Source organism: Ambystoma mexicanum, chromosome 10 (assembly GCF_040938575.1).
Source record: "Ambystoma mexicanum isolate Mex_15411 chromosome 10, UKY_AmexF1_1, whole genome shotgun sequence".
In the NCBI taxonomy this organism is placed as follows: Eukaryota; Metazoa; Chordata; class Amphibia; order Caudata; family Ambystomatidae; genus Ambystoma; species Ambystoma mexicanum.
This window is the reverse complement of record NC_090932.1, coordinates 1625364228-1625391987: the sequence shown is the minus strand read 5'-3', so window position 1 is coordinate 1625391987 and position 27760 is coordinate 1625364228. Positions and strand designations below refer to the sequence as shown.

Sequence of the window (27760 nt, the reverse complement as noted above, 5' to 3'; positions counted from 1 at the left end):
GCAAAAATCTCATCAAATGGACTGCAAAAATGACATTCGTTTTGTGGGGCTGTGCAAAGTGTCATTGCCCCCACGGGGTGGTAACCTTACACTAAAATTACGACAATTGGAGGCCAAATTAATTTGTAAATATCGCACTGTTTCTGAAGGACTTAATTCAGATCATGAGTTTGCCATATTTTTATAATTCATATTTCCTCTGTTGGGGTTGACAAGTGCCTTACATTATCCTCTTGGGGGGAGCCCCCCCTGTAATTATATTCTTGTTCCATGTGTTTTATTACTGTGCAATGCGCCTCTATTTATAATGTTGTTCAGTAGCAGCGCACTCAGGCACCACACACTTTTAATTTTTTTTTTTTTTTTTTTTTTGACTAGCGGTGGCTTGTTACTTTTAAATTGAATTTGTTTCTAAAAAAAAAAAAATATAGATATTTAAATAAATAAATTTAAACAAAAAACTAAAAATAAATTTCATCAGCAAAACATGAGTAATTGTTTGCTAAATTCTCCTTTTTATTTTTTGGCTAATTTGGGTTTATGGACCGGTTTCACTAAGTTCAGGCTTTTCTAAAGGTGTGCTTAGTTCACCCAACATGGCGATCCCTTTTGCCCCTTTCTGTTTGTCTAACTTGGAAGGCCATGCATTGTGCTATACTGCATTCCAGTATATTTAGTCCTACCTTTCTTTCGTGCATTTTGCAATGGTAACACAAGTAGACTGAAACAAGCGGTCATTGAGGTAGGTCTGTTTATTTTGCTCTCCCCATGTTGTAGTTTTAACTTTTAATTGGCTTTTTTGGTTAACCAGTCAGGAATTGTCCACAGTCCTTTTGAATCATAAGTTAATTGGAGTTAATCTAATGGGTACTTTGGTGGTTTTTTTAATACTAATTTGAGATTTTTTTTCTTTTCCTATTTTCTTTGGCTAAATTAGCTTTCCGCAACTGCGAGGCATTTTGAGGTATGTTCTTATTGATTTTATTGACAGCATTACGGTTTGTTTTGGTAACTTATGTAATATATTTTTTTGCAATTGGCTTTCCAGTAATTACTTAATCTATCTGCCTACAGAACTGTATTTGGCATTGTCCTACTCTAAATGTGGAGTTCTTATTGCTGCAACCTAAGGTACTTATTTTTGGAATACATTACACAGTCTTTGATTTAAGACTTAGCTTACTAAGTGGAACTTGATTGCGCTGCTATGGCCAACATTTGTTTCTAAAATTATGTTTCTTTTTCTTCTTTTTTTGTTTGTCTGTCAACGGACTACTACGAATGAAATTGGTTAATTTGTGGTAACTTAATTTCTACTTTTTTACTCTTCCTACATGTGATGTACATGTGTTATATTTTTTGTGGTTGCATCGCGCCCTGGACTGCTTGCTCACAACTTGTGCCTATGTTCTTTATGTAACAATTCTTTGCACAAAACAATCATGTGTATGTTTTATTTCTAACTTTACCCAATTTGTATGGGAATGATGTACTATGCAATTTAAGCCTCTGATGAAAAGCTGTACACAGCTTGAAACACGTGTCAGGCTTCTCTTCGCACAAACAATAAAGGCTTTTCTTTGCACAAACAATTAATTATAAGTAGGAAAAGGGTCTACTAAGTAACGCCCCAGCACTCCACATAAGATGGGAAGGCATCTCCTTTGCGGTGTGCGATGAAGAATGCTGGACCGACATAGGAAAAAGGTAAGTAAAGTCAATTTCACTTTACTACTCTTGGAATAGTAGTTCACCCAAGAGAAGGTATTTAAACCTTAAGAGAAATGTAAAGGATTTCTCTGTGACACTGCACTAAACGTGCTGTGCGTCACCATAAAAAAAGTAGATGGCTATGGAGTTTGTCAGACTCCAAAAACAAAGGAAATACAGAACCCAAATCAGATCAAAATACATGAGGGAGTGAGAAAAGGGTCTCACTCACTCCAGGATAAAAAGTAAAAAAGTCCCAAAATCAAAAGAGCTGGGGGTCTGTAAGGTTGAAGGGAATTAGCACAGAAATGAGAACTCTCCCTAAAAGTGTCCTGAGCCCTTATGCATCCTCGGGGCCGCTGACCTCTCACACCCAATTGCCCAGCTCATGTCTACCCCTCAGCACTTGCCTTGGCACACCTTCTACCCTGGAGGTTCGCACTTACACCTAACGCGGCTCCAGCCGTGCTGCTCTCAATATACCACACACTTCATCTGCGGCTCACGCATGAGCCCAGACACCCGAGCACTTACCCCCTCTACCCTCTTCCTTGTTGCACTTGCACATTCTGAATACTCACAAGGCATAGTAGGTGCGTCCTTTTTTCTTCCACTTCTTTTTAAATATTGTGTTTTTTAACATGTTTCACTCCCTTGTTCCCTCCCTTTGCCCTGTGGGCGCCTTGAAACAGTATTTTACTTACTGTATAAGTGCCTAACAAGCGAACAATAAATAAATAAAATATATATAAAAGTCAAAGTTGTGCGTGTGTGTTTATGGTGCAAAACGTTCCTTATACAATTCCACACTATTTCACCAATCAGCACCACATTTTGCATAGATACTGGTAAGGACCCTCCGGACATTGCTGGCTACATGTCATTTGGACACCACACCCCTTTCCCTGGATTTCAGCAAAAGTTACAATTTGTCAGTTTTTGGCCTGCTGACGAAGCCGTAAACCATGTTCACTGGGAAGGGAAACAAAAAATGTATGCAAGGTGAATGGACCTAAAAGGCTAAGGTGAAGGCAGGTAGAATTCTAGAAGTATCCATATTTTTGCTGTTTCAGGTGAAATTACTTTTCCAGAGGATATTTGCGAGATGGTGCCTGCCGACGAAGCCGTAAACCATGGAAGGGGAAAATAAATGATGTTTTCCAAACCGGTCCCGACATGAGGAACAAAACTTGAGGTCCGTATAGGGTCTCGAAAACCAGGTCCCTACGATGCACTTTTTCCGAGATATTTGCACCACAACAAACTGCACCATGCCAGAGTAAGGCGGAACAGCGACCTATAGGATCACTCATTTTCAACAATTAATGAGAGTGTTATGTCTAAAGGTCTGCCCCAACACTGAGGCTTTGTAACTTGTGCCTTACCAGTGAATGCGTAGGTAGGTCTTTTTGTCCCTTTCGTTGACATCTGCCATTAACGTAGCATTAGTCTCTGGTTCCAAGTCATTATCTCGAATAATAAAGGCTGCACCAAAAATAGACATTCTGGGCAGCCTTTAATATTCAAAATATTTGAATTCCTCCCCCTCTGCCCTTTGAAATCGAGGGTTTCAGCCCTGAACCTCCTTTCAACCTTTCCCCCAACCCTGCCTCATACTTAGACACACCCTCTCCCCAGCAACCCCTTACATACAAAAACACTCAGAAACACACAGACACAACCCTCCTTCCCCTTCAGCCCTCTCCCCACCACAAACACTGTTTCATACACACACGCAAACAAACACTTACCTGTAACCCGTCGTCCTTTGCGCATCTCGGTCAGCCTGTCAGTCCCTGCACACACTCGTGTGCGGCAGGGGTGTGACAGTTAAGATTTAGAAAGACCGCTCTGAGCTTTCTCAGAGCGGTCTTTCTAAATCTTTTTTTTTTAAAAACGTTTTTAATAAAAAGGTCTTTTGACCTACAACGAAAAATCCTTCATAATCCAGACTTTTCAGGTTCAAATAGTTGGCTCCAATGGGACAGTGCTCCAGAATGAGGGTCAAACGCTATTCTCCCTCAATCTTCCTCAGAATCTGAAAATTATAGGAAGCCCTTCTCTTGCATGACCAGACAAGTTTAGGCCCTTCCTTAATGTATGTGCTCTCTTCTGTTTGTGCGTCTTATGCGGTTCATGGTGTTTTCTTCGGGACCCTTTGTTAATGCCGTTTTTTGCTACTCTCTGTTTAGTGGCACAACCATAAACTCTAAAGGGATGATGTCTATTTAGCATTTGTAAAGCGCACCTAACCCTCAGACATCTGGGCGCTGGTAAGAATACATACATGAAAACAATACAATAGACATTAAGAACAGTGATGGTATACATTGTGGTCTATGGGTCTTGTGTGAAGAGCCAAGTCTGAGTTTTTCCGCAAGGACCAAAGGGATGGGTGGGATCTGTGTGATAAGGGGAGAGCATTCCATTATTTGGCATCACCACTGGCAAACTGCGACCTCCTGCTTTAGCTCTTTTGAATTTGGGCGTAGTGAGGAGGTGTGAGATGCATGCCCGATAACACACATGACAAGGAGGGGAAGCCAAACCTTTAAAAGTGTAGGTAAAGTGGTCAGAGCAACAACGCTTAGCTCACAGGTGGAAACAGTAGGTTCACACAAAGGTATGATTAGTAAAAATACACCACGCTGATATATTGAAACATATATACTTCATTTAATTCACACGGAAGACTCTACCAGGTAAAATAAGTACTTTAGTAAAAATACACAGTATTAAAAAGACACCAAGCAGATTTTAATAACAGTAATGTCTATACAAGGACCTTTCTAACCCCAATGTCTATATGAGGGTCCACTACTAGAGGTGAACACCCAACATAAAATAACAGCGGAGTGGGGAGACGAAGGAAACCATAAATTAAGCAGGTAAACCCCCCCTATGGGCTTACACACATTTGCACAGAGTCCTAAAGACACAACCAAACCCTGGTATATGTGGCAGGGCCCCCTACCTGGTGGTCAGCAACTAACACTTAGTAGGAGATGGTAGAAAAAGGAAGCATACAATTTTCCCAGTCAGGACAAAATATACCAAAACTTCCCTGAGGCCTACAAGAGTACATCACATTAATTTGGACTCCATAAGAGCACACATGATAACAAAACAAAGCCCTGCAGGGTAGGAAACAATTTCAAACCAAAGCCAACTGCTTTCAAGATCCATAAGAACATTTTATTAACAGTTAATCAAACATGACAGGGAAAAAGGGCCCAAGCCCGTAGGAGTGTGTGTGAGTCATCCCAAGCACATACCCTGCCGGTCGCTGCAGATGTAGTTGGACCCATTTTCGCCGAGTCCGGAGTCGTTGGCACCTTGGAGAAGATGTCCAATATCTTCAGGCAAAAGTTCTCCCATTCCTCTCGGGTGGAGGATTGAGTTGGAAAAGGTACCTGCACTGGCTATTCAGGGGAGCACTAGGGCTGGTAGGTTTTCTTTTTCGAAGAGGAATGCCATAGGGAGGACTCACTCTGGTAGCAGGACCTCTTCCAATGCTTCTTCGTCTTGTCTTTTTCCCTGCGCGGAGCCGCCCCCTCTGCTTAGAGCGGGTGTCTCCCCTGTGTGACCTCGAACGAGACCGCAGAGCCTCACACTTCCCTTTTGTCGACTTATGTGAAGAGTTTCGCTGTTCTTTCCTGGACGACCTTCGGGTGAATGGACTGACACTTCCCGCAATCCTGGGTATCGTATTCTTTGCCCAAGCAATATAGATAAATCTGATGTGGCTTCGAGACAGACATCTGATGGATGCAGTACGCACACGGTTTGAAGCCAGAGGCCTTTGACGGAGTAGGCATGGCGTAGAGAAAAAAAGCTTGCCAAGCACGTTCTGGATTAACAAACAGAGTGTGGAAAAAAGATACCGAAGTTATGGGGTGCGGCACCTCGTGTCATGTCCGGCGCCAGGCACGCAGTGGTGTTGGGCAAGACTTAACATACTCAAATCGAAAGCTGGTTCAAACCTTTGAAGAAAAGGTTAATCGCCATGAGCCATTTGAGCATCCAAGGAGATGGCTTACAAGTCAAATCGAGCAGAGCCAGTAAATACTCCACTGGCTCAACCAATTCGAACCAGACGCTTGACTTGTATTGGGTTAGACAATTTTCAAAATCCGTACGGATTTTAAGTATAGGGCAGATTCTCTAAACATTTTTTGGCACAAGCGATGAGATGAACGTACACATCTCCTCACTTGAACCCCAAAAATATGTGTGCCCGATTGTCAAAGGGCATCTGAATGGGCGCATCATAGATGAAGATATTTAGATATCCCTTTTCACTGCCTTTGCGCAAATAAGGGGGCAGGCGTCTGTGCTTTTCAAAGTGAATCCCAAATTCCAAATGCAAAGCTCTTTCAAATGTGCAGAAAACAGTCGCATTCCCCTTTGCGCTTATTTGAAATCGGGCAAACGGATGCAGACTTCTGCCCCATTCGTATTTCTATCCCTCATGTTTGCTGGGAGCCTGCCATACATTAGTGTTAAGGGTGTGCTGCCGACACTAATGTATGCAAGATTGCTGGCTAGCGCATCATTTATGCTGCTGCTTAGCCCACTTGAAATTCGCAGGTCCTCTTTGTGGATAAGACTATCTGTGTGTGCCTACAATGAATGCAAATGAAAAAAGCGCATCATCTGCGCTATTTTCATTTGTGTTCATTTTTATGTCCCTATTTTATTATTTTCTTAGCCACCAGGAATACTGAATTTTAGGAAAGTGGTCCTATATGTTAGAAATCAGTATATCCAAAGAGCCGTATTCAAGCCGAATCAAACCATCTATAAGAGTGGCTCGAATTCTGGTCATTTCAACCCTCAGCTCCAAATGTCTAGAATTTTTGAGCAGAGTCGAACCCTCATTGTTTTGATAGGCTTGAATCTTTTTAGAAACGGCTTGTCCATCCCTATTCACAACATCTGGAGAACTAAATATTGCAGACTACTATGATACAAGTAGCAGTCACTTACTTATCACATCACTCGATAAGATGAATAGTCTTTAGATGCATCTTTCAAAAATAGTCCCTAGGGTGACAAAGGAAGAGGAATCAGGATTCATGGGTATTTAGGGAGGAGTATTGAGCAAAATGTGAAATAATGTGGTGGGATTTTGTCTGACGATGAGAGATTTCACTTAAAATGGGGATTGCAGCAAGTATAATGACCCCCAGGAACGCAAAGTGGTTGTGCCCCTAATATAACAATAATGTGTGCTCTTTTATAGCACTTCATACCAGATTTCTCCAGCTACTACATTAATGGTACTCTATTTATTGACCTCAGTAGGATGAAGTTCTGAGTTGGCTCTGCTGTGGGATTGCAACCTGTGAAGTGCAGGCTGCCCCATGTCAGAGGTCAGCACTGAACTCCTGAGCTATCCACTCAAATGCTTGCGTTCACCAATCCACCCCCACAGACAACTCCTTTGTTTTTATCACTTATTGAACCAAAAAGTTAAATTGTTCCATTTTAAGATCATAACATGGAAGTGACCAGATGAGCGAGGGAGGGCTGTCATCAGTCACTTACCCAAAGGTTGGGCCATATGGCAGCAGTGAGAGTAAAGAAAGCGCTGCCCATGGTGCTTAAGTACTGGCACATCATGTTCCTTTGCAAGGTTCACTGATCTAAGGCTACTAATAATTTTTGGACATCCTCTGCCATGTCCACTTAGGCCTCCAAGGACCTATGTCCAGGGGGCATTCGACTTCATTTGTCCCTGAGGGACAGTCACCCTTTTGTGTATTCCCTAGAATCTGCAATGACTGTCAACTTCTTTATCAAAAGTGTCTTTTGAATAACTACGAAGAAAATCTCCTAAACCTGAGATTCTCTGAGGCAACTACAAGGGTACAACACATATCATACATGTGAAACATCCACGACTACCTGGTCTCCTACTGGGCAGATACATCCTTCAAGACGTGTATGCTCACCCAAGGCCAGGATCAGATATCAGCACTATGGAGGTAGACCTATTTTTACCTGTCGGACTCAGCCGAGGACACTCTATCCAGCAAATTCAAGGCCACCACTTTGGTACACCAGCTCCACCCAATGTTGAAGGTCTTTTTTTTTTTTAATGGTATGTTTGAGATCCAAACTTTTCATTATTTTCTCACTTCGCTGTCGCTGTTATCTTAGAATGGTTTCCTTTTATTTATTTCTTTTATCTCATTATTTCTATCCAGAATTTGATGATTGTAAAAATTAGAGGTTTGTCTGTGCCGCTCAAAATTTGTGACCATCTCTCTTGTGTGTCTAGGTGCTTCCGTCAGATGCCAAAAAAGTCTCTGAAGAGGTTTTGTTTCTCTGTCAATGCGGGACAAGTCATTATTATATGGAAAAGCGATTCTGTGGTGTTTTCTTGTTTAGAGAATCTATAGTGCATGTTCTTTGGGTCCATTTGTTTTATTTGGACTAGGTAGTCTCGCGTTGGGAGGATGTTCAGGCGGAGAAGCAGATAGAGATCACAAATCTTCTGGTCAGGAAATTGTATTAGATAATCAGGAAGTTTGTTTATTGCTCTAGATTCTGTTTCACATCTTAGAAATCTTTTGTAGAGCAGTTGTGCTTGTGTTTTGATCCAGTCGGTGAGTTGCAATTTACGTTTGGCGTATTGTGGGGTATGGATCAGCAACTCGTTGGGGATCTCTTCACGTTGCATCAGTTTCTCAATCTGTGTTGGTCATTGGGATAATGCAGTGACATGTAATGCATCCTTTTTTTCGTAGGATCTCTATTGCAGGAATTTTTTCGTTTGTTATGATTTTTCTGTATAGGTCGATTTGTTTCCACGCTATTATTGAATCGAGTGATTGTAGTGCTAGTTCGTGGCAAATTCCCGGCATCGGGAAGCTGGGTGGTAATGCTAGTGTTTTTCTCCAGCGTAGGTAAGGATTGGAACTACCTTTTGTTTGAATAGAGCTATTGCCGGTTTAAGTGAGAATTTGCTGAATTTGCAGTGGAAGAAACAACCTTGGCGCGCTAATGATTGAGTTTTTGTTTCTAGATGGTCTTTCCATCCCTGCTCGTTATGAGATGGGTTGATCATAGCGCCTAGATATTTGATTTGGTTCACTATTTTGATGGGCTCGCCTCCAAGTGTGACTAAAGGTGTTATTTGCCTCTTCCCTTTTAGCTTTGATAGCGTCATCAGTTTTGTTTTTGCCGTGTTGATTTGTAGTTCATTGTTGATCATGTATTGGTCTAGTTTTGCAAGACTGATTTGAAGTCCAGACAGCGCTTTGTCTAGTATTATGATATCATCTGCATAGATCAGTGTTTGGGCAGCTTTGTCATTTATCTTCGGCGGGTTCGTTGCTATGTGTTGCCAAAATCCGAAGTATATAGGTTGTATAATGTTGCTGCCAATGGGCATCCTTGTTTTAGACCGTTCCAGGTCTGCATCGGGTTCGTCACCCTTCCTTCTTTTGTTAATCTAACTCGTATCGTGGTGTTCCAGTAAAGCTGTTTGATTGGGTTTAGGATTGCATCAGGGCATTTACATTCTGTCAGTTTCGTCCAGTTGTTGTCGGTTGACTGTGTCAAATGCTAATTTAGGTCTATAAAGTTGAAGGTCTGTTTTTGTCTAGAAGCATTTCTAAACACCACCATCCTCTTTATCAAAGCTTACCACACTGTCTCAATGTAATATTACTGCTAGGTTTTGTGACAAAGCAGCATAACTCATCTGGAAAACTATACAAGCAACTCTTAACATGAAAATCCAGTTAATTAAAGTTCAATTTTTAGCCAATACCCCCTTTGCACTACACCTCAGATGACATTTTTCAACGTGCACACCCTTACATCTGGATGTGTTAGTAGAACAACAAGTGCAGTCAACTGCCTGTGGTATGGATTTCCTACCAAAGTTTAGATTTCTCCCTTAGCCAATAATGAAAAGATGTCCCTTATGTGGATATATGGAGCAACATATTTCTTTGTTGAAAAAACATGTAATCGGAGGGCAAGGCAATTGACAAAAGAACAAACAAAGACCAGCTAGAGAAGATTCCTAAAGCAAAAAACAGAAGGGACACCAGAAAACAGAGGAATGAGGCTGAGAAGTCAATGGTAAAGTTACAACAAATACGTTGGATGCGACTGATCAGGGGTGCCCTTTTGTAAAAAAACTACAGTGGTGGTAACGCCAGAAAAGAGTCAGAGTGGAGCAGCAGTTCAATGGTTTTCCATGCAGCTTCAGGAGACCAAGCATGATGAACACAGAAGCAAATCTTGACGGGTGGAAGCATGCCCACGGCCAACCAGACATTTTTAATACAACCTGGTAGACAAAGTACCTGAAGTAATAACTGGACGCCTTCAAGTTCCTTCTGGCTCCGTTGCTCGGACATGTCAAACTGCTGCCGAAGGGATTGGATTTCTCGTTCCTTCTGTTCTACCTCCCACTTCAGGTCTTCTACCTATAGCAGGAGAAACACATATATACATCATTTGCTCAAACAAGACTAACAGTTGTAGTACTGCTGGAGAAAGAGGAATAGCTTGATAAGAACATTTCTGGTGAAATCAGAACCTAACCCATAATGACCTTAAAGCTGATTGAAGTTAGCGCTAAAATACAGAGTGCACTTTTATATCTTTCTAAATGTGCCAACACATGAACATATTAAACATAGCCAGATTTAGATAAATCAATGGACTTTATGAGTGGTGAATACATTGTACTTCCCAGAGCTGGGACAAAAAACTCAAGTGGTAGACATCTTGGATGCCCTTCTTTCCTATACACTTGATAGTGGGCTAGAGACAGACTTGGGTCCACCACAAAGGCCATCATCTCCTATTCAGTCAGATGGGTGTAAAAAGCATATTATTATTTATTAATGTGATACAGTTTTAAACAAACGTAAAAAAACTTTACACATAATTACATCAAACCACTGAATTATAAATTATATTCAATATGCATGATGTAACAAATCACATACATCTGTAAAAAGCATATGCTTCATCATCACGTTCATGTACATTTTTTTTGTTTACACTCACATTTCCCTCTGCCCTGCTCACAGATGCTCCAGTACAGGTAGGTAAAGCCTGCTGTGGAGGTTGGGGGGGATAGTGTGACTGAGGGGAAACAAGACTAATGGGTCAGGGTCAATAACTTTGTGTGAAAGGGGGGGTGGCATTCTTCCCCTCATCCACCGGTCATCATTAGAACGGGACATTTTAGGTTGGAAAGGGTGACACTGGGTTTAATAAATTGAGAGGTCCTGATTTTCCATTGGGGTGAAAGGATTAAGTTACATGTAATTCCGGTTCTCCAGCATTGGTATCTTCCATAGATTCACATGCTGTGAATATTCCGCAACAGGCTAGGAATCCTGGGTAACATGAGCAGTTTAAGCAAACTGAAATCTTTCAGTAACTTTTGTGCTCTAGTACAGTCATTTTGGGTCATACTGCCCACAGCCAATAGCAACACCTCATTTAACTCTTCCCCTGTCGGCCATCTTCAAATTTGGCAAGCGCACGCTGTTAGGCAAAGCTTTTATGCAGTACCCTTTGGGTGCACTACACACAACTCCGACTATAGGTATAGGAACCCCAACCTTTGGTATAAACTTATACTAACACAGTTTTGGTAGCGTGTTTAGCAGCCAGGCTTATCTCAAGAGGGGTCAATGTGAGCTGTAAGGGAGTTACACAGAGATTCACAGTGACAAGTATTCAAATAAACACTTATACTCAAGGTTTCCTGAACAAAAACAATTATTAATTTATCAGTCAGTTAGAATAAGCCTTCTTCAGAATTGAGCAATATACTAGTAACACACAAATACACTTCAATACAGTACACACTTAGTTTCTAAACCAATAAAGACCCTTTTGCGATGGCCCACAGACACAATTTACACCCTCAGGTGACTTCAATAGCTAAGGTGCTGGGACATTAATATCTCACTGTTTGCATTTCGAATACTCTTAGCAGTTGGCAAAAGGAAAAGGTTATTAGAACAAGAAACCACAAATATTCTTAAGCAGGCAAATACTTTTGGATCCCCGAAGCAGAGTCATTCAGTATAACAGGCTCAGCCAAAGTCAATGGGCAAAAAGTCTCATACAGGATGAAGCACTTCTGGTAAGTAAGTAGAAAAGTCTTTGCACAATGTTTTAGAAGTCTTTAAAGAAAGGAAGAATGAAATGTAGGGCCACAAGCTGATCAGACTTGTGAGAGGTAGGACATGCAAGCAACTCTATCACGAGAGGTAAGTTCTCTCAGAGTTTACATTACCTTTGTATTGAAGAAAAAGTGCAGCAGATGACTTCTGTTCCTGTGCAGCTCTGCAGATCTTACTGTTCCTGTGCCTCAGTCGTGGGGACAAGAGGGAGGTCTTCTGGGGACTCCTGCTCTGCAATGGGTCGGTCATCACTCACAACCGGCAATCTTTCCAACAAGTGGCACTTCAGTGTTTCAGCTCCTCGGGAGGACTACCGCAAATAGCAACACTGCGGTTTCCGGCTGTCGAGATGAACTTTCCTTGCTTCTGGGGTCACGCACTCTGTTGAGGGGGCTCAGGCTCGGTCAGTCCTGCTTCCTGGGAGTCCAGAGGATCTTTCTGGAGCTCTTGGCCAACTTAAAAGCAACGCACACAATCTGATGTTCCTCTCCCTGGCTATTCGGTTTCCAGCAGCAACTCTGTGGAAATTCAACCAGCCCCGAGAAGGATGTCCAGGTGGCTTACTTTGGATTTAATTGGTCCCACCAACTCAAGAGGAGAAGTCGTACTTGCAGGGGCCAAAGGCATACGAATAAAGGGACCAAACCTGGTTTGGCACGCAGACAAAAACACTAGAAGGACCTTTGCAAAAAGAAATGGCGAAAAAAGGAGACCAGGGCCTTTTTAAACAAAGGGGCTTAAGGCGCCATCTTGAAAAATATGGCTCCCGTGATTTTTAGCTACCGGTGTTCGCGGTTGGGAAAAAACATGGTAGTTCATTGTAAAACCACTGCCACCAGCCTTTTCAATAGGAAAGGGTAGCAATTGACTGCTACATGAGTAGTTAACAGGGGATACTATGTAACCCCTCCACACTCCATTGTAAGATGGTGTGTGCTGCGTCTTCAAATTATGACAGACTAGTAAAGTCAATTTTACTTTGCATTCTCTGGGAAACTGTAGTTTATCACAGAGAAGGTATTTAAACATTTGGGAAGTCTAAAAAGACATCCCTGTGTCACTGCACTGAGGGTGTTATGTAAAACACATGAAAAGATGATGCCTATAAAGTTATCTAAAACTCCATAATCAAAGAACACACATCAAAATACATGAAAGAGTGGGAAAAAAGGCTCACACTCTTTCCAGGTAAGAATATCAAGTCCTCAAAATCCAGCAAAGTCGCTGGGGGTCTCTAAGGTGAAGGGAATAAGCAAATTTCTGAGAATTCTCCCTAACGCACGCAACTGGCAGTAAGAGCCAAAAGATGAGCCATGTGGGGTAGGTGGAAGAGTCACATGTGAATCTATGAAAGATACCAATGATGGAGAACCGGAGTTCCAGGTAAGTAACTTATTCCTTCATAAATCTTTTATAAATTCACATGCTGTGAATAGATCACAAATCAGTATTATGACACTACATAAAGGCGGAGACAAGCTCCCAGCATAACTTACAACTGGAGACCTACTAACCTCAAGCAAAAAGGCTCTGCAGAACAGACTGGCTGATTCTAGACTCTTTCCACCGAAATCTGTATCAACATGGTAGAATCTGTTGAAATTAATCCGATCTCCAGATGGCTGCACGGCAGCGCAATCCTGGAGAGAAGAGCAGTAGTTGCAGCCATTGCTCTGGTGGAGTGACCCCAGTGCCTGCCTGCTGGCCTGTTGATGGCAGAATGAAACGCAGCGTGCAATCCATCTTGAAATAGAGGGCTCCGAAAGAGCCTTCCGGGCTCAGAAGATCCAAATGAGACAAACCATTGATCCGTAGTACGGACCGACAGTACGCGGCATGTAATACTTAGGCGCACGCACTACATCCAGCGTGTGCAGTGTTCGTTCCACTGGAGACGTCGGTGTGCCAAACAATACTGTCAGAACCACTTGCAGATTGAAATGGAAGGAGGACTGTACCTTAGGCACCTTCGGGTTAGTACATAGAATGATGGCCTTGTCCTTGTGAAACATCAAATAAGGCAGTTTGGAGGAAAACGTCTCAATTCCTCCCACTCGTTTGGCCGATGTTATGGCCACCAAGAACACAGTTTGCCAGAAAAGATGCTAAATGGATGCTTGGTGAATACGCTCGAAAGGCAGCCTCATGAGCCTTGCGAGTATTACATTAAGCTGCCACAGTGGTGCTGGGCAGCGGACAGGTGGAAAACTCCGGAACACAGAGACAGTTCATGGCCAGCTCTGTCACAAGCTTTGGCATTCTCCTCCCTGATGGCTACAAGATCCTCTCCGCGCCCAGATCCAACTGTTCCAGTGGGGGTGTAGCCTTGCTCTTCCCGGAGTGGATTCCTGCCTCTATCATTCAATGCAGGCCTACTCCTCCTTCGAATATCTGGTCTGTAGGCTTTCTCTCTCTCTCTCCTGGCGATAGGCAAGATTGTATGCAGTACCCTTTGGGTGCACTACAACAACCCTGACCTCCTGGCAATAAGAACCCAACCTTTGTACTACACAAGTTGGTAGCGTGTTGAGCAGCCAGGCTTATCTCAAGTGGGGTCAATGTGAGCTGTAGGGGAGTTACAGAGATTCACAGTGACAAGCATTCAAATAAACTCTTACACACAACGTTTCTTGATTAAACAATTATTAATTCATCAGTCAGTTAGAATAAGCCTGTTAGGGAGAATTCTCATTTATGGCAAATTCCCCTCACCTAGTGACTCCCCCTTTGCTGGATTTCTGGAGCTTGTTTTTCCACTTAGTAAGAGTGTACCTGTCAGGTTTCTTGATTGTCGTGAAGAGTATTGAACCTCCGTCCCCAAGTACCACAGAGAGAGAATACAAGATTACTCCCTATGCGATCATTGAGGCCACAGGTGGGTAGTTCTTGCAGCTCGGATCCACGGGAAATGTTGAAACCCAAGGCAGCTGTAAAGAAAATCTTTATTAGCAATCAACTGAGCACAGTACAAGCAAACAGGCAGAGTAAAGAATAGGGCTTACCTAATCTGATGGGTGAGGAAGCCCAGAACCTAAGATAGTGGGAAATTCCGTGGATGGGCACGTGAGCTGGTTTCCCCGATGACAGTAGGGAGAAGAACTGTAAGCTGGGTAAAACCCAACTACCCTCCTGTAACTTGATGAAGCAAAAGACCAAAAATCCAAAGTACTTGATAACGTGAAACAATGAGGAGACCAATGCCAAGTCTAATTCAGGGTAATCCAAGACAGTCCAAAAGGCGTTCCGAGTTCAAGATGATCCGGCAAACAGAGCCAAAGACATGAGCAAAAGCAAATCCAAAAAACAATCCAAGAGTCAAGAAGCCGTTGAAAACACAAGGTATCCAAACGCTGAAAAGAGTCCTCCAAAGAACAGCTGTGAAGCGCGGACATGCAGAAGTTCAGCGCTTAAATAGCGGAAGTTTCAGCGTCACCTGATCCGCGACGCGTCAAGTGACCCGCGGACGTGACACGTGAGCGTGGTCTCCATGATAGCGGACTGGACTTTCTGCGAGCAGCGTCCTGTAGCCGGCGTCTGCGAGCTCCTACTTGCAGACACCATGGCAGACGCCAATGAAGGAACGGAGAACCCCCGAGTCTGCATGTGTGGCCCTTGGGTTAAACCCGCTCACGTGACAACCTTCCAGTGTGAGGGACATGAAGTGGAAACCTGACTGGGGAAACTGGTGTATTGTGAGTGTTGTCTGTCCTATTGTCTAACCTAGGGACAGAATGAGAGGACAGCGTGACAGAGGCCCCCCCACCCCCAAAAGCCCACGACCCCATGGGCACAACGGATTGTCCCTATGGAAAGCGTAAACCAAACAAGGAGCATGTACATCACCCGCAGGAATCCATGAGCGCTCCTCCGGGCCATAACCCTTCCAATCCACCAGGTACTGCAAACCCTTTCTGAAAAAACGAGAACCCAGAATGGCAGACACTTCAAAAACATCCGGGGAGGAAGGGGAAACTGGAGCACCAGGGGAACGAAGACGGGTAGGACCAGGGCAAGGTTTGAGAATAGAGACATGAAAGACGGGATGAAGCCGCCATGAAACCGGAACTCGAAGGCGATAGGCCACGGGGTTGATCACTCGGGAAACCACAAAAGGACCAATGAAGCGGGGCAACAATTTGTGACAACCCTGCAGATGTAGATGACGAGAAGAAAGCCAAACTCTATCCCCCACAGCAAACGAAGGGGCCACAGAACGTTTCCGGTCTGCTGCTGCCTTCATGGAATCCTGGGCTTCTTTGAGGTGCAGCAAGGTCTGCGCGTGGGCAGCCGAGATGTCTCTGATGCAAGAAGAGGCAGCCGGATTACCAGAAAGCGAAAAATCCGGGATGGGCAGGATTTTAGGGTGCTGGCCATACAAGACATAGAAGGGAGAGAAACCAGTGGAAGAGTGCACCGCGTTATTATAGGCAAATCCAGCCATATGCAAGATGCGAAATCAGGACTGTTGATGCTGGAGAATCAGGCAACGCAAATACTGCTCCATGGTTTGATTAACCCTTTCGGTCTGTTCATCCATCTCCGGATGGTAGGCCGAAGAGTAACCTGAATCGATCCCCACTAATCTAGTCAAGGCGCGCCAGAAACGAGAAGTGAACTGAGGACCCCTGTCGGATACCAACACTGATGGTAAACCCACCCCACCTAGTCCTACTCCACTATTCTCCCTATCTCCCTTCAGTTAATTGCTCTTCTTGCTGTTTTATTGACTGATTCATATTGTAACTTCGCTTCTACCGTTATATTGTTTACGTTTATGTTTTATGTATTAAGTTGTTCACTTGTACAGCGCTTTGGTGCAAAGCGCTTTATAAATCAATAAATACAAATACAAATACAAAAAGACATACGATGGACTTGAAAAACAATCTGCCAGAACAGGAGCCGAGGGAATGCCCGAGCATTGAATAAATCGTGCCATTTTGGTGAATGAGTCTACCACAACCCAGATGGAATCAAAACCTTGAACCCGGGGAAGGTCCGTCACGAAATCCATCGTCACGGTATGCCAGGGCCTCGGGGGTATGGGAAGAGGCTGCAGGAGACCCAACGGTCGTCCTTTCCTATGTTTGGATTGGGCACAAACAGAGCAGGTATTAACATAGCATTCCACATCCCTTCTCATGGAAGGCCACCAACACCAACGTAGTAAAAGCGAAAGAGTTCTTCGCTGCCCAGGATGTGCATGAACAGGGAGATCATGGGACCATTCAAGAGCTAGATTACGAATATCAGTGGTGGGTAGAAACAACTTGTTCTGGAAGAAAGGCAACCCGTCTTGTAATACCAAATCCCAATCTGAAAGTAAGGATGGGTGTGTGGAAACCCACTTACGGACCATATCCAGCAGAGTCAGAGAAGGAGTACAGAGGCATATCACATGTTTCTTATCTAGCAGAGACTCAGGATAGACTGGCAATGAAACCCCCCCCAGGAGAGCGAGACAAAGCATCAGCCTTACCATGAACGTTACCAGGACGATGCATGATCTGGAAATCATGAGCGGCGACAAACAGATGCCACCTAACATGTCTGCTATTCGAGCATTTCAGAGAAGCTAAATCGCGTAAATTCTGATGATCCGAGAACACCGTCACCCGATGTTTTGCACCCAGGAGATGGTGACGCCATACTTGGAAAGCCACTTTGACAGCCAGAAGTTCTTTTTCGGTCACTGTATAGTGACACTCTGTGGGTGTAAACTTCCGGGAATGAAAGGCGACTGGATGCAGGCGTCCAGTTGATGCACATTCTTGAGGCAGTATTGCACCTAAGGCGAACGAGGACGCGTCCGCCTCAACTATAAAAGGGAGATCACTGTCAGGGTGTTGGAGGACAGGGGCAGTGGTAAATGCAGCTTTTAGGGTATCAAATGCAAGTTGTTGATCGTTGGACCAATTAAATGGAACTAGAGGACTGATCAAAAGAGTAAGAGGTGATGCTATGGAAGAAAACCCAGAAATGAATCTTCTATAGTAGTTAGCAAAACCCAAAAAAGACTAATGCTTTAAGGTTGGTGGGGGTTGGCCACTCCAAAACCGCTTTGACTTTGGCATGGTTCATAGTGAGACCATCAGGAGTGATGTGAAACCCTAAAAATTCAATGTTGTCAGTGTGGAATTGACATTTTTCGGGTTTCGCAAAAAGGGAGAACATGCGTAAGCATTTTAGTACCTCCCTTACGTGTCTGATGTGTTCCTCTTGAGACCATGAAAAAATGAGATCATCATCCAGGTAGACCATCATAAATACATCCAGAATATCACTAAATATTTCATTCATGAAGCGCTGGAATGTAGCAGGCGCATTGCAGAGGCCGAAAGGCATGACCAAATATTCATATAATCCATAACGAGTGCAAAAGGCCGTTTTCCACTCATCACCCTTTCTCACACGTACTAGATTATACGCGCCTCTGAGATCCAACTTAGTGTATATTGAAGCATGTGTGAGACGATCTAATAGGGGTGTGATGAGAGGAATAGGATACCTGTCCTTTTTGGTGATGGCATTTAGACGTTGCTAATCAACACATGGGCGAAGGTCTCCCTCCTTCTTTGGGACGAAGAAGATAGTGGCTGGCTGCTGGAGATGAAGATGGACGTATGTGACCCTTACGTAGGGACTCTTGAATGTAAGTTTTCAAAGCTTGTTCCTCAGTAGGAGATAGCGAATATAAACGACCCTTGGGGACTACAGAATCTGGTAGTAATTCAATAGGGCAATCGTACAACCTATGAGGTGGAAGGATTTCTGATGATCCTTTATCAGACATATCCAGGTAGTCTCGATAAGGCTCTGGTATTGCCTCAGCTACAAGACCAACAATGTGCGTGTCTGCCAAGGTAACAGGAGTAGGTTCCAAAGTGAGTTGTGAAACAGTACTGAGAAATTGGGCTGGAGTGTTCTCAGTAAAGGACGTAGTAAGGCAAAACTCCTGGCAAATGTCTGACTCAAAGAACAAAACCTGTCTTCCAATTGATCAGAGGGTTATGCAGACGCAACCAAGCGATGCCTAAGATAAGGCCATATTGAGGCATGGAGATCAGGTCAAAGCTAATGGTTTCTTTGTGGTTAGTTTGTATGACCAAAGTAAGAGGTGCTGTCTGTTGTTTAACTGGGCCAGAGACTAATGAACTCCCATCTATGGTCTGTACTGGTTCTGGTCGGGTCTTGGCGATAAGAGGGAGATTAAGTGTGTGGGCCAAATTGATATCGATATAATTGCCAGTGGCACCAGAATCAATGATGACAGTTACTGAACGTGAGACCTCAATACTGGGTTGTAAGAATGCATGTACCCATCTCGGGTCTGATGGTGCCAAACGCAGGTACCTGATCCGGGGAGTGACTCATAGCGCTCGAACCCATCCCCGGGTCTATGGTCGAGCTGCCCGAAAACCCTGAGCTTTAGCCTTTGGGCGACGTGGACATTCTTTTACAAAGTGACCAATCAACCCACAATAATAGCAAGCATTGTCCACCCTCCTGCGCTCCCTTTCCGTGGAAGTTAAAGGACTACGTAGACCTCCCACTTGCATAGGTTCAAGAACGGACTCAGAATGAGAGGAACCTGTAAAAGGGATAGAACCAGAAAACCCAGCTTCAGTTTTCTGTTCCGAATGCCTGGCATCAACCTGGAGAGCCAGGTCTACTAAATAAGGGAACGCTGTGGGCAAGGAAGGAACTACTGATAAAGCGTCCTTCATAGTGTTGTTCAGGCCTTTGTAGAATACCACAGCCCTCTTTCTCTCAGGCCATGAAGTCTCGGCTGACAGTTGGTTGAATTTTGTGATATATTCAATGAGTGTTCCCCTGCCTTGATGGAATGCTAATAGTTCCAGATCCCTGGACTGAGCTTTGTGACGGGTGTCAAAGACACAGGACATTTCTGTGACCAGGAGATCAAAATCGTATAATGCTGTGTTATTGTTCTCAAGAAGTGGGTTGGCCCAGGCAGCGGCTGTTCCAGATAAATGTGATAACAGAAAGGCGGCCTTAGAAGTAGGATCGGGGAAGGAGGTAGGTCGACACAGGAAGTGTAACTTGCACTGATTTATAAATGTGCGGTACTTGGTGGGATCCCCCTGGAATCTTTCAGGTGCAGCCAATGGAAAGGGAGTGGGTAGAATCACGGGAGCAGGAGTGGTTTGGGCCGGGGCCTGGGGAACTGGGACAGATGATGCTGCGTCCCCGAACTCTGCGTCTGCAGGTAATGGGTTGCGGGTACTCTGAATAGCATCTAAACATTGGTGAAGGGCTGTGGTGGCTGCAGCCATATCCGCTCTTAGTACTGTGATCGCTTGAATCATAGCTGCCATGGGGTCATCCGCGGCACCCTGCATACTCTGCACGACAAAGAATGGCTTCACAGTCTGTCAGGTGTCTTGATTGCCGTGAAGAGTATTGAACCTCCGTCCCCAAGTACCACAGAGAGAGAATACAAGATTACTCCCTATGTGATCATTGAGGCCACAGGTGGGTAGTTCTTGCAGCTCGGATCCACGGGAAATGTTGAAACCCAAGACAGCTGTAAAGAAAATCTTTATTAGCAATCAACTGAGCACAGTACAAGGAAAAAGGCAGAGTAGAGAATAGGGCTTACCTAATCTGATGGGTGAGGAAGCCCAGAACCTAAGATGGTGGGAAATTCCGTGGAGGGGCACGTGAGCTGGTTTCCCCGATGACAGTAGGGAGAAGAACTGTAAACTGGGTAAAACCCAACTACCCTCCTGTAACTTGATGAAGCAAAAGACCAAAATCCAAAGTACTTAATAACGTGAAACAATGAGGAGACCAATGCCAAGTCCAATTCAGGGTAATCCAAGACAGTCCAAAAGGCGTTCCGAGTTCAAGATGATCCAGCAAACAGAGCCAAAGACGTGAGCAAAAGCAAATCTAAAAAACAATCCAAGAGTCAAGAAGCCGTTGAAAACACAAGGTATCCAAACGCTGAACAGAGTCCTCCAAAGAACAGCTGTGAAGCGCGGACATGCAGAAGTTCAGCGCTTAAATAGCAGAAGTTTCAGCGTCACCTGATCCGCAACGCGTCACGTGACCCGCGGACGTGACACGTGAGCGTGGTCTCCATGATAGCGGACTGGACTTTCTGCGAGCAACGTCCTGTAGCCGGCGTCTGCGAGCTCTTTCTTGCAGACGCCATGGCAGACGCCAATGAAGGAACGGAGAACCCCTGAGTCTGCATGTGTGGCCTTTGGGGTAAACCCGCTCACGTGACAACCTTCCAGTGTGAAGGACATGAAGTGGAAACCTGACTGGGGAAACTGGTGTATTGTGAGTGTTGCCTGTCCTATTGTCTGACCTAGGGACAGAATGAGAGGACAGCGTGACAGTACCCCTTTCCCTCCACTCTTACCCATGTTTTGCCATGTGTCTTTTACCTGTTTTTATGATTGTGGACTCTGAAGTACACCACTTCAGTAGTCCCCTTCTTGTGTGTGTTACACAGAACCTTCAGTGCAGTGACACAGGGTTGTCTTTTAGACTTCCCACCGACTCCATTTCTGGGGCTGACTACAGTCCCCCAGAAAAGGGTAAAGTTGCCATTAACTTTACTTAGTCCATTTACCACAGATTCAGTACACCCCATCTTCCATGGAGTACTGGAAAGGGTTACTTTGTATCCCTTTTGTAGCTGTACCTCCTAGAGCATTGTTTCGCTCTTTTAACATTTAGACTTGGCTGGTGGCAGTGGTATCTACCCTAACTTTTCTACTGCGATTATACTATATAAACGTGGTATTGTTTTAGGCTATTATATTAGCCTCGAACTTAAACCCGCTTTACCAAATACTTTTTCTTTTGGCTCCGGTCGGGTTTTTTCGCCATTTCTTTTTGTTAAAGTCCTTCTTGTGTTTTACTTTGTGCGGCAAACCAAGTTTGCCTTCTTTGTTCACCGTCTTTTGGAGGGCTTCTGCTCAGAAGACCTTCCCCAGGCGCCTGGGTGTCTAGGTGGGCTGAATGTGAGGGAGGGGTGTAGTCACCCCCTGCACAGGCTATCCTAGGAAACCCAAGTCGCACTTTGCCATGATTGGCTGAGGTGGTTGTCCGGGCCGGACAACCCCCCTGCTGCGTGATTGACAGCCAGGCTTTGTGAATGGGGGATTTTCGCATAAAAGGAAGGACTCTTGGGCTAGAAGTCAGAGTGCCACTGGAACTACAAGGAACCGAAGAGAAGTGGAGAAGAAGACGGCTGCTGCAACTACCCCATCCCGGTGAAGCCCTGCTGCAGGTCCTAGCTATCTACCCTTCGAAGACCAGAGAAGATCCAGTCCGGAGTCTTCTTCCCTTGAGCTTGGTGGGGATAACCAGCTCATCTTACACAGCCAGAAGATCCTCTTCTTGGTCGAAATCGCTGCACACTGCTGTAGTGGTCCGGATAGCCATCTGAAGAGCCTCTCCTGTATTTAAGGAGCGCACCTTTTTTTCATCGCCGCTGCTGCCGCCTTCATCCCTGGGTGGTGCAGACCCCTCCAGACGTCCTCCTTCACCTCGAAGATCCAGGAACCGTGGGTCTGCAGGAAACCAACAGGAACAACTGACAGGGCACCAGCTTCTCCATTGAATAAGGTACTGTGTTCTGCTTGAGGAATTAGGGTGAATCCCTTTTCTTCATCTCCAAGGCTTGCCCTCGTCTTCCCTCCTCCTTATCACTTTTGCTTCCTCTGTTGACAATATCTAAGTACTCCTGGCAACGTTGAATCTCGAACTATCCGACTGTGTGATCCTCGACAACAAGAACCCGGTTCCACTTGACACTGGCTCCGGCCTATTGACTCTTGAATTTCTGTATATGAGTGTTCTGTGATTCTGTCTGCCTTGACAAAAGTATTGCCTGTGATTTTTCCCCCAACTCTCGCTGGTTAACCCAGGTGCTAAGTGTGTTTTTGCCCGGTAACAATTCTTGCAGCGGATACGCGTTTCTTTAGTAAGACCGAACTGTCATTACTGTCAAAAAGTGATGGCAAGAGTATTCCCGGCAACGTCTTTTGTTTCATAACACCGGTCCGTTGAAACACAGGGTACTTAGCTTGAGTTAGAGTGTACCAAAGTGAATTGGTTGGTTGTAGTATATTTTACGTGCGGTTTTGAATTAATAGAAGTGTTGTGTTTACAACAAATGGTCTCAAAAATAAATGTACTTCTATTTTTTACCTGAAACCTTGAGTCAGTGTTTGCTTGAGTCACAGTAATTGTGGTCCCTTTGTGTAATCTCTGCTACTGCTCATATACTCTTGAGATAAGCCTGGCTGCTCCGTTACTGCTACCACTTTAACATAGTAGTACAGGTTTGTACCAAAGGTAAAACTTGTATTGCCACCTGTAGTCTTAATTATGTGTAGTGGTCCCTAAGGGCTCTGCACAGGATTCTGCCTAACAAAGCCTTCTTCAGAAGGGAGCAATATAAAGCAACACACAAATACACTCCACAATATACACACTCTTAGTTTTCTAAATCAGCAAATACCCATTTGGGGTGGCATACAGGCATTAACTACACCCTCGGGTGACTTCAATAGTTAGGGTGCTGTTGACATTAATATATCACTGTTGCATTTAGAATATTCTTGAGAGGAGTGTTAAACAAAGGAGTTCAGAATAAAACAAGTATTCACACAGTTATCCTTAAGCAGGTAAGTACTTTCAAAATAACCCCCCAAATGCAAAGTTAGTTAACCCTTTCCTGGAAAGAAGGCAAAACACATAAGCAAGGAAGAGAAGAGTCATTCAGGGAGCCAGGCCAGCAAATGTTACATTAGAAAAAGTCAAGGTGAACTGAAGCACGTCTTGCAGGTAAGTAGAAAGTCTTTCACAATATTTAAAAAGTCTTTGTAGGACCACAAGCTGATTAGGCTTGTAAGGTAGAGAAGCTGCAAGCAACTCTACAAGAGCAACCAAGACAAGTCTCCAACGAGGACAAGCCAGGCAGCACAACACAGATAAGTTCTCTCAGACTTCACAGTACCTCCTTTAGGTTGAAGAAAAGTGCAGCAGGTGACTTCTGTTCCTGTACAGCTCTGCAGATCCTGGTGGTTCTGGGTCTCAGTCGTGGGGACGAGAGGGAGGACGTCTGGGGACTCCTGCACTGCAATGGGACGGTCACCACTCGCAACCGGCAAACTTCAAACAAGTGGCACTTTGGTGTTTCAGCTCCTCGCATCTACCGCAAATAGTAACACTGCGGTTCCTGGCGGTCAAGATGGGCTTTCCTTGCATCTGGGGTCCTGCACTCTGTTGAGGGGGTTCAGGCTTGGTCAGTCCTGCTTCCTGGGAGTCTGGAGGATCTTCCTGGAGCTCTTGGCCAGCTTAAAAGCAACGCACACAATCTGGTGTTCCTCTTCCTGGCTATTCGGTTCCAGCAGCAACTGCAGTGGAATTTCAACCAGCTCCGAGAGGATGTCCAGGTGGCTTACTTTGGAGTTGATTGGTCCCACCAACTCAAAAGGGAGAAGTCGTCCTTGCAGGGGCTTCTCTGTCGATACGAATTTGGAGTTTCAGCACAGCAGCAGGGCTTCACCAGGCTAACCAACGGTCCAGGAGTTGCAGCAGGCGTCCTCTTCAAGTTCTTCTTCAGATTCCTTTGTCCAGTGGTCGACTCTGCCATCCAAGCCAAAAAGCCTCGCCTTTTATACAGGCTTCTCCCATTCATTCCAGCCTAGTTGTCAGTCACCCAGCTGGGTGGCTGTCCTTACCGGACAGCCAGCAGGCCAATCACCTAAGAGTGCATTCCTGTCTCCTAGGAGACTAAGTACAGACAGTTTCAGCACCTCCCTCGCTTCCTGCCCCCGCCAGACACCCTGGAGCCAGAGGCAGGTTTCACTTGTGAATCCCGCCTAAGGAAAAATGAACAAAGGGACCAGGCAGGGTTTGGCGTGCATAGTAAATCTCAAGAGGGAGCTTTCTACAAAGAAATGGCGAAAGAAACAAGACCAGGCCATTTTGACAAAAATGGCACCCATGGGTGCTTTACCGTGGCTGCGAACACAGCCCGCGGTAAAAACACACAATGGTAGTACAAAGTAAACCGCTGCCACCAGCCATTCAGTGAGGAAAGAGTAACAAACAATGTTACATGAGAAGCTAGACAAAGGGGATACTAAGTAATCCCTCCAGAACCCTGTTGTAAGATAGTGTGTGCTGGGTCTCGAAAGTTACAAATGTTAATTTCACTTTACTGCTCTGGGAAACAGTAATTTATCACAGAGAAGGTATTTAAACCATGGGGAAATCTGAAAAACTTCCCTGTGTCAATGCACTGAAGGTGCTGTGTGACACAATGTAAACGATGATGCCTATGGAGTTTGTCAGACTCCACAACCAAAAGAAACAGTGCACAAAAATCACATCAAAATACATGAGAGGTTGGGTAAAAGGGTCTCACTCTCTCCAGTTTAAAGAAATCAAGTCCTCAAAATCCAGCAAAGTTGCTGGGGGTCTCTAAGGTAGAGGGAATTAGAAAATTTCTGAGAATTCTCCCTAACACCTGGCCACTCTCTCACAGTGGCTACTATCTACCGGCCACCTGGTCAGATCACTTCCTTCCTCTCCGAATGGGCGGACCTCACTTCCTCCCTCATGGCCTCGATCACTGAACTCCTCCTCCTCGGAAACTTCAACATCCACCTGGATGCTGCCTGTCCCGCCACGAGACTCTTTCGCGACCTTCGCGCGTGCGTCTCTCTCTCTCTCTCTTCTCTCTCTCTCTCTCTCTCTCTCTCACACTCTCTCTCTCACACTCTCTCTCTCACACTCTCTCTCTCACACTCTCTCTCTCACACTCTCTCTCTCACACTCTCTCTCTCACACTCTCTCTCTCTTCACACTCTCTCTCTCTTCACACTCTCTCCACTCACTCTCTCTCTCTCTTCTCTCTCTCTGCACACTCACTCTCTCTCTGCACACTCACTCTCTCTCTGCACACTCATTCTCTCTCTGCACACTCACTCTCTCTCTGCACACTCACTCTCTCTCTGCACACTCACTCACTCTCTGCACACTCACTCACTCTCTGCACACTCACTCACTCTCTCTCTCCACTCACTCTCTCTCTTCACTCTCTTCCTCTCTCTTCACTCTCTTCCTCTTCTCTTGCTCCCTCTCTCTCTTCTCTTGCTCACTCTCTCTTCCTCTCTTTTCACATTCTCTCTTCACTCTCACACTCTTCACTCCCGCTCTCTCTTCACTCCCGCTCTCTCTTCACTCCCGCTCTCTCTTCACTCCCGCTCTCTCTTCACTCCCGCTCTCTCTTCACTCTGCAGGGTACACTCTTGAAGTTCTGATCTCCTCAGAAATCGCCATCTCTAACCCACTCACCACTCCTCTCTCCTGGAGTGACCACTTTTTCCTCTCCTCCTCTCTCTCTACCCCTCAGGCCAAGCCAACCCCCCACACTGTCACCCACCTTCTCAATCATTTCACCCATGAAGCGTGTGTCAGTTGAGGCTTTCGCCACCTCTTTCTCTCCCCCTCCTGCACCTCTGGCTGACTCACACCCTGACACAGCGCTTTCCATGCTCCACTCTGCTATCTCTGACACGCTTGATGTACTTGCCCCGGTCATGAGGATCCACATGAAGCCTAAAGCCAAGTACAACTCGAGAGGAACTGGTTGGCATCTTGTACGTCCTCTGACAAACTGCTCCAAAGGCACTACCGACTCTGTCCTCACTAAGAAGAGAGCTCACATCCAAGCCTGTGTGTCTCTGCAGCAACTAACAACTCGGCAAAACTATCTGCAAGGAGCTGGCCAATCCTGCCGCAGCCTCCACCTCTCCTGTCCCCTCCCAGGCCGTGCACGGCCCTGGCTTCTCATTTCATTTCTAAAACCCAGGGCATCCTGTCCACCCTCTCGTCCTCTCCTGCTTCCCCCCTCCACTATCTCCTCTTCTTCCGGCCCCCCTGCATCCACCTCCTCCCCCCTTTCTCTGCTTTTCCTCTCTTCATTCCTGACAAGGTTTCTAGACAATTCCAATCTATGAAAGCCTTGTCAAAACAGGTTCTTCCCTTTTCTTCCAAAACCATCAAGGACCACATTGACACCCTTGCTCCAGCCTTGGCCGACTTCTGCAACCACTCTTTCACCACTGGAACCTTCTCTTCCCCTCTGAAGCACCCTCTTCTCAAGAAACCCTCAGCCGGTCCCTCGTTCACGGCTAACTATCGCCCCATCTCCATCACTCCTTTCCTGGGCATACTCCTGGAAAAGCTGGCCATTGCCCAGCTTAATCTTCGCACTGAATGTGTTCGTTGTCTACATGACAATCAGTCGGGTTTCAGAGCAGCCAGAAGCACAGAAACTGCTCTCCTGAACATCTGTGAAGACCTGCTAGCTAACCTCGATGCTAATCTCCCCCATCTGTCCTCATCCTGCTTGATCTCTCTTCTGCCTTTGACACGGTCAAGCATGCCACCCTGCTCAACCAGCTACGTGATAACCTGGGTATCACTGATCAGGCTCTGGTCTGGCTGACATCTTTCCTCTCGGACCAACCCTCTCAGGTCCAACTTGGGTTCTTCCTCTCCACTCTGTCTCTACCTGTGGTATTCAAGCAATACCTGGCATCTCTCACCCACCCCATTGCTGCTCTCTGCTCCAACTTTGAGTGCTATGCGGACGACACTCAGCTCACTTTCAGGCTCCCCTTTGCTGTCTCGTCTCCTTCTCTCATCCCAGATTGCCCATCTGCAATCCAGCAGTGGTGTGCCGCCAATGATCTCTGCCTGAATGTCAGTAAGAGGCTTGACTACTGCAATAATCTCTTTTAAAATCTGCCTGCCTCTACTCTCCGTCCTCCAGAACTCATCCAGAACAGGACTGAGAGACTTGTCCTTGGCCTCAA

General features: G+C 45.2%; 1 protein-coding gene across 3 annotated transcripts in view; it reads right to left on the bottom strand.

The window, feature by feature from the left end:
• The window catches only part of GOLGA3 (golgin A3), a 594692-nt gene that overhangs the window by 148729 nt on the left and 418203 nt on the right, over positions 1–27760 (bottom strand). For all 3 annotated transcript variants that reach the window (XM_069620010.1, XM_069620008.1, XM_069620009.1), the window contains one exon: positions 10038–10160. In XM_069620010.1, the coding sequence (XP_069476111.1) occupies positions 10038–10160 (123 nt within the window). The remainder of the gene's footprint in view (positions 1–10037; positions 10161–27760) is intronic.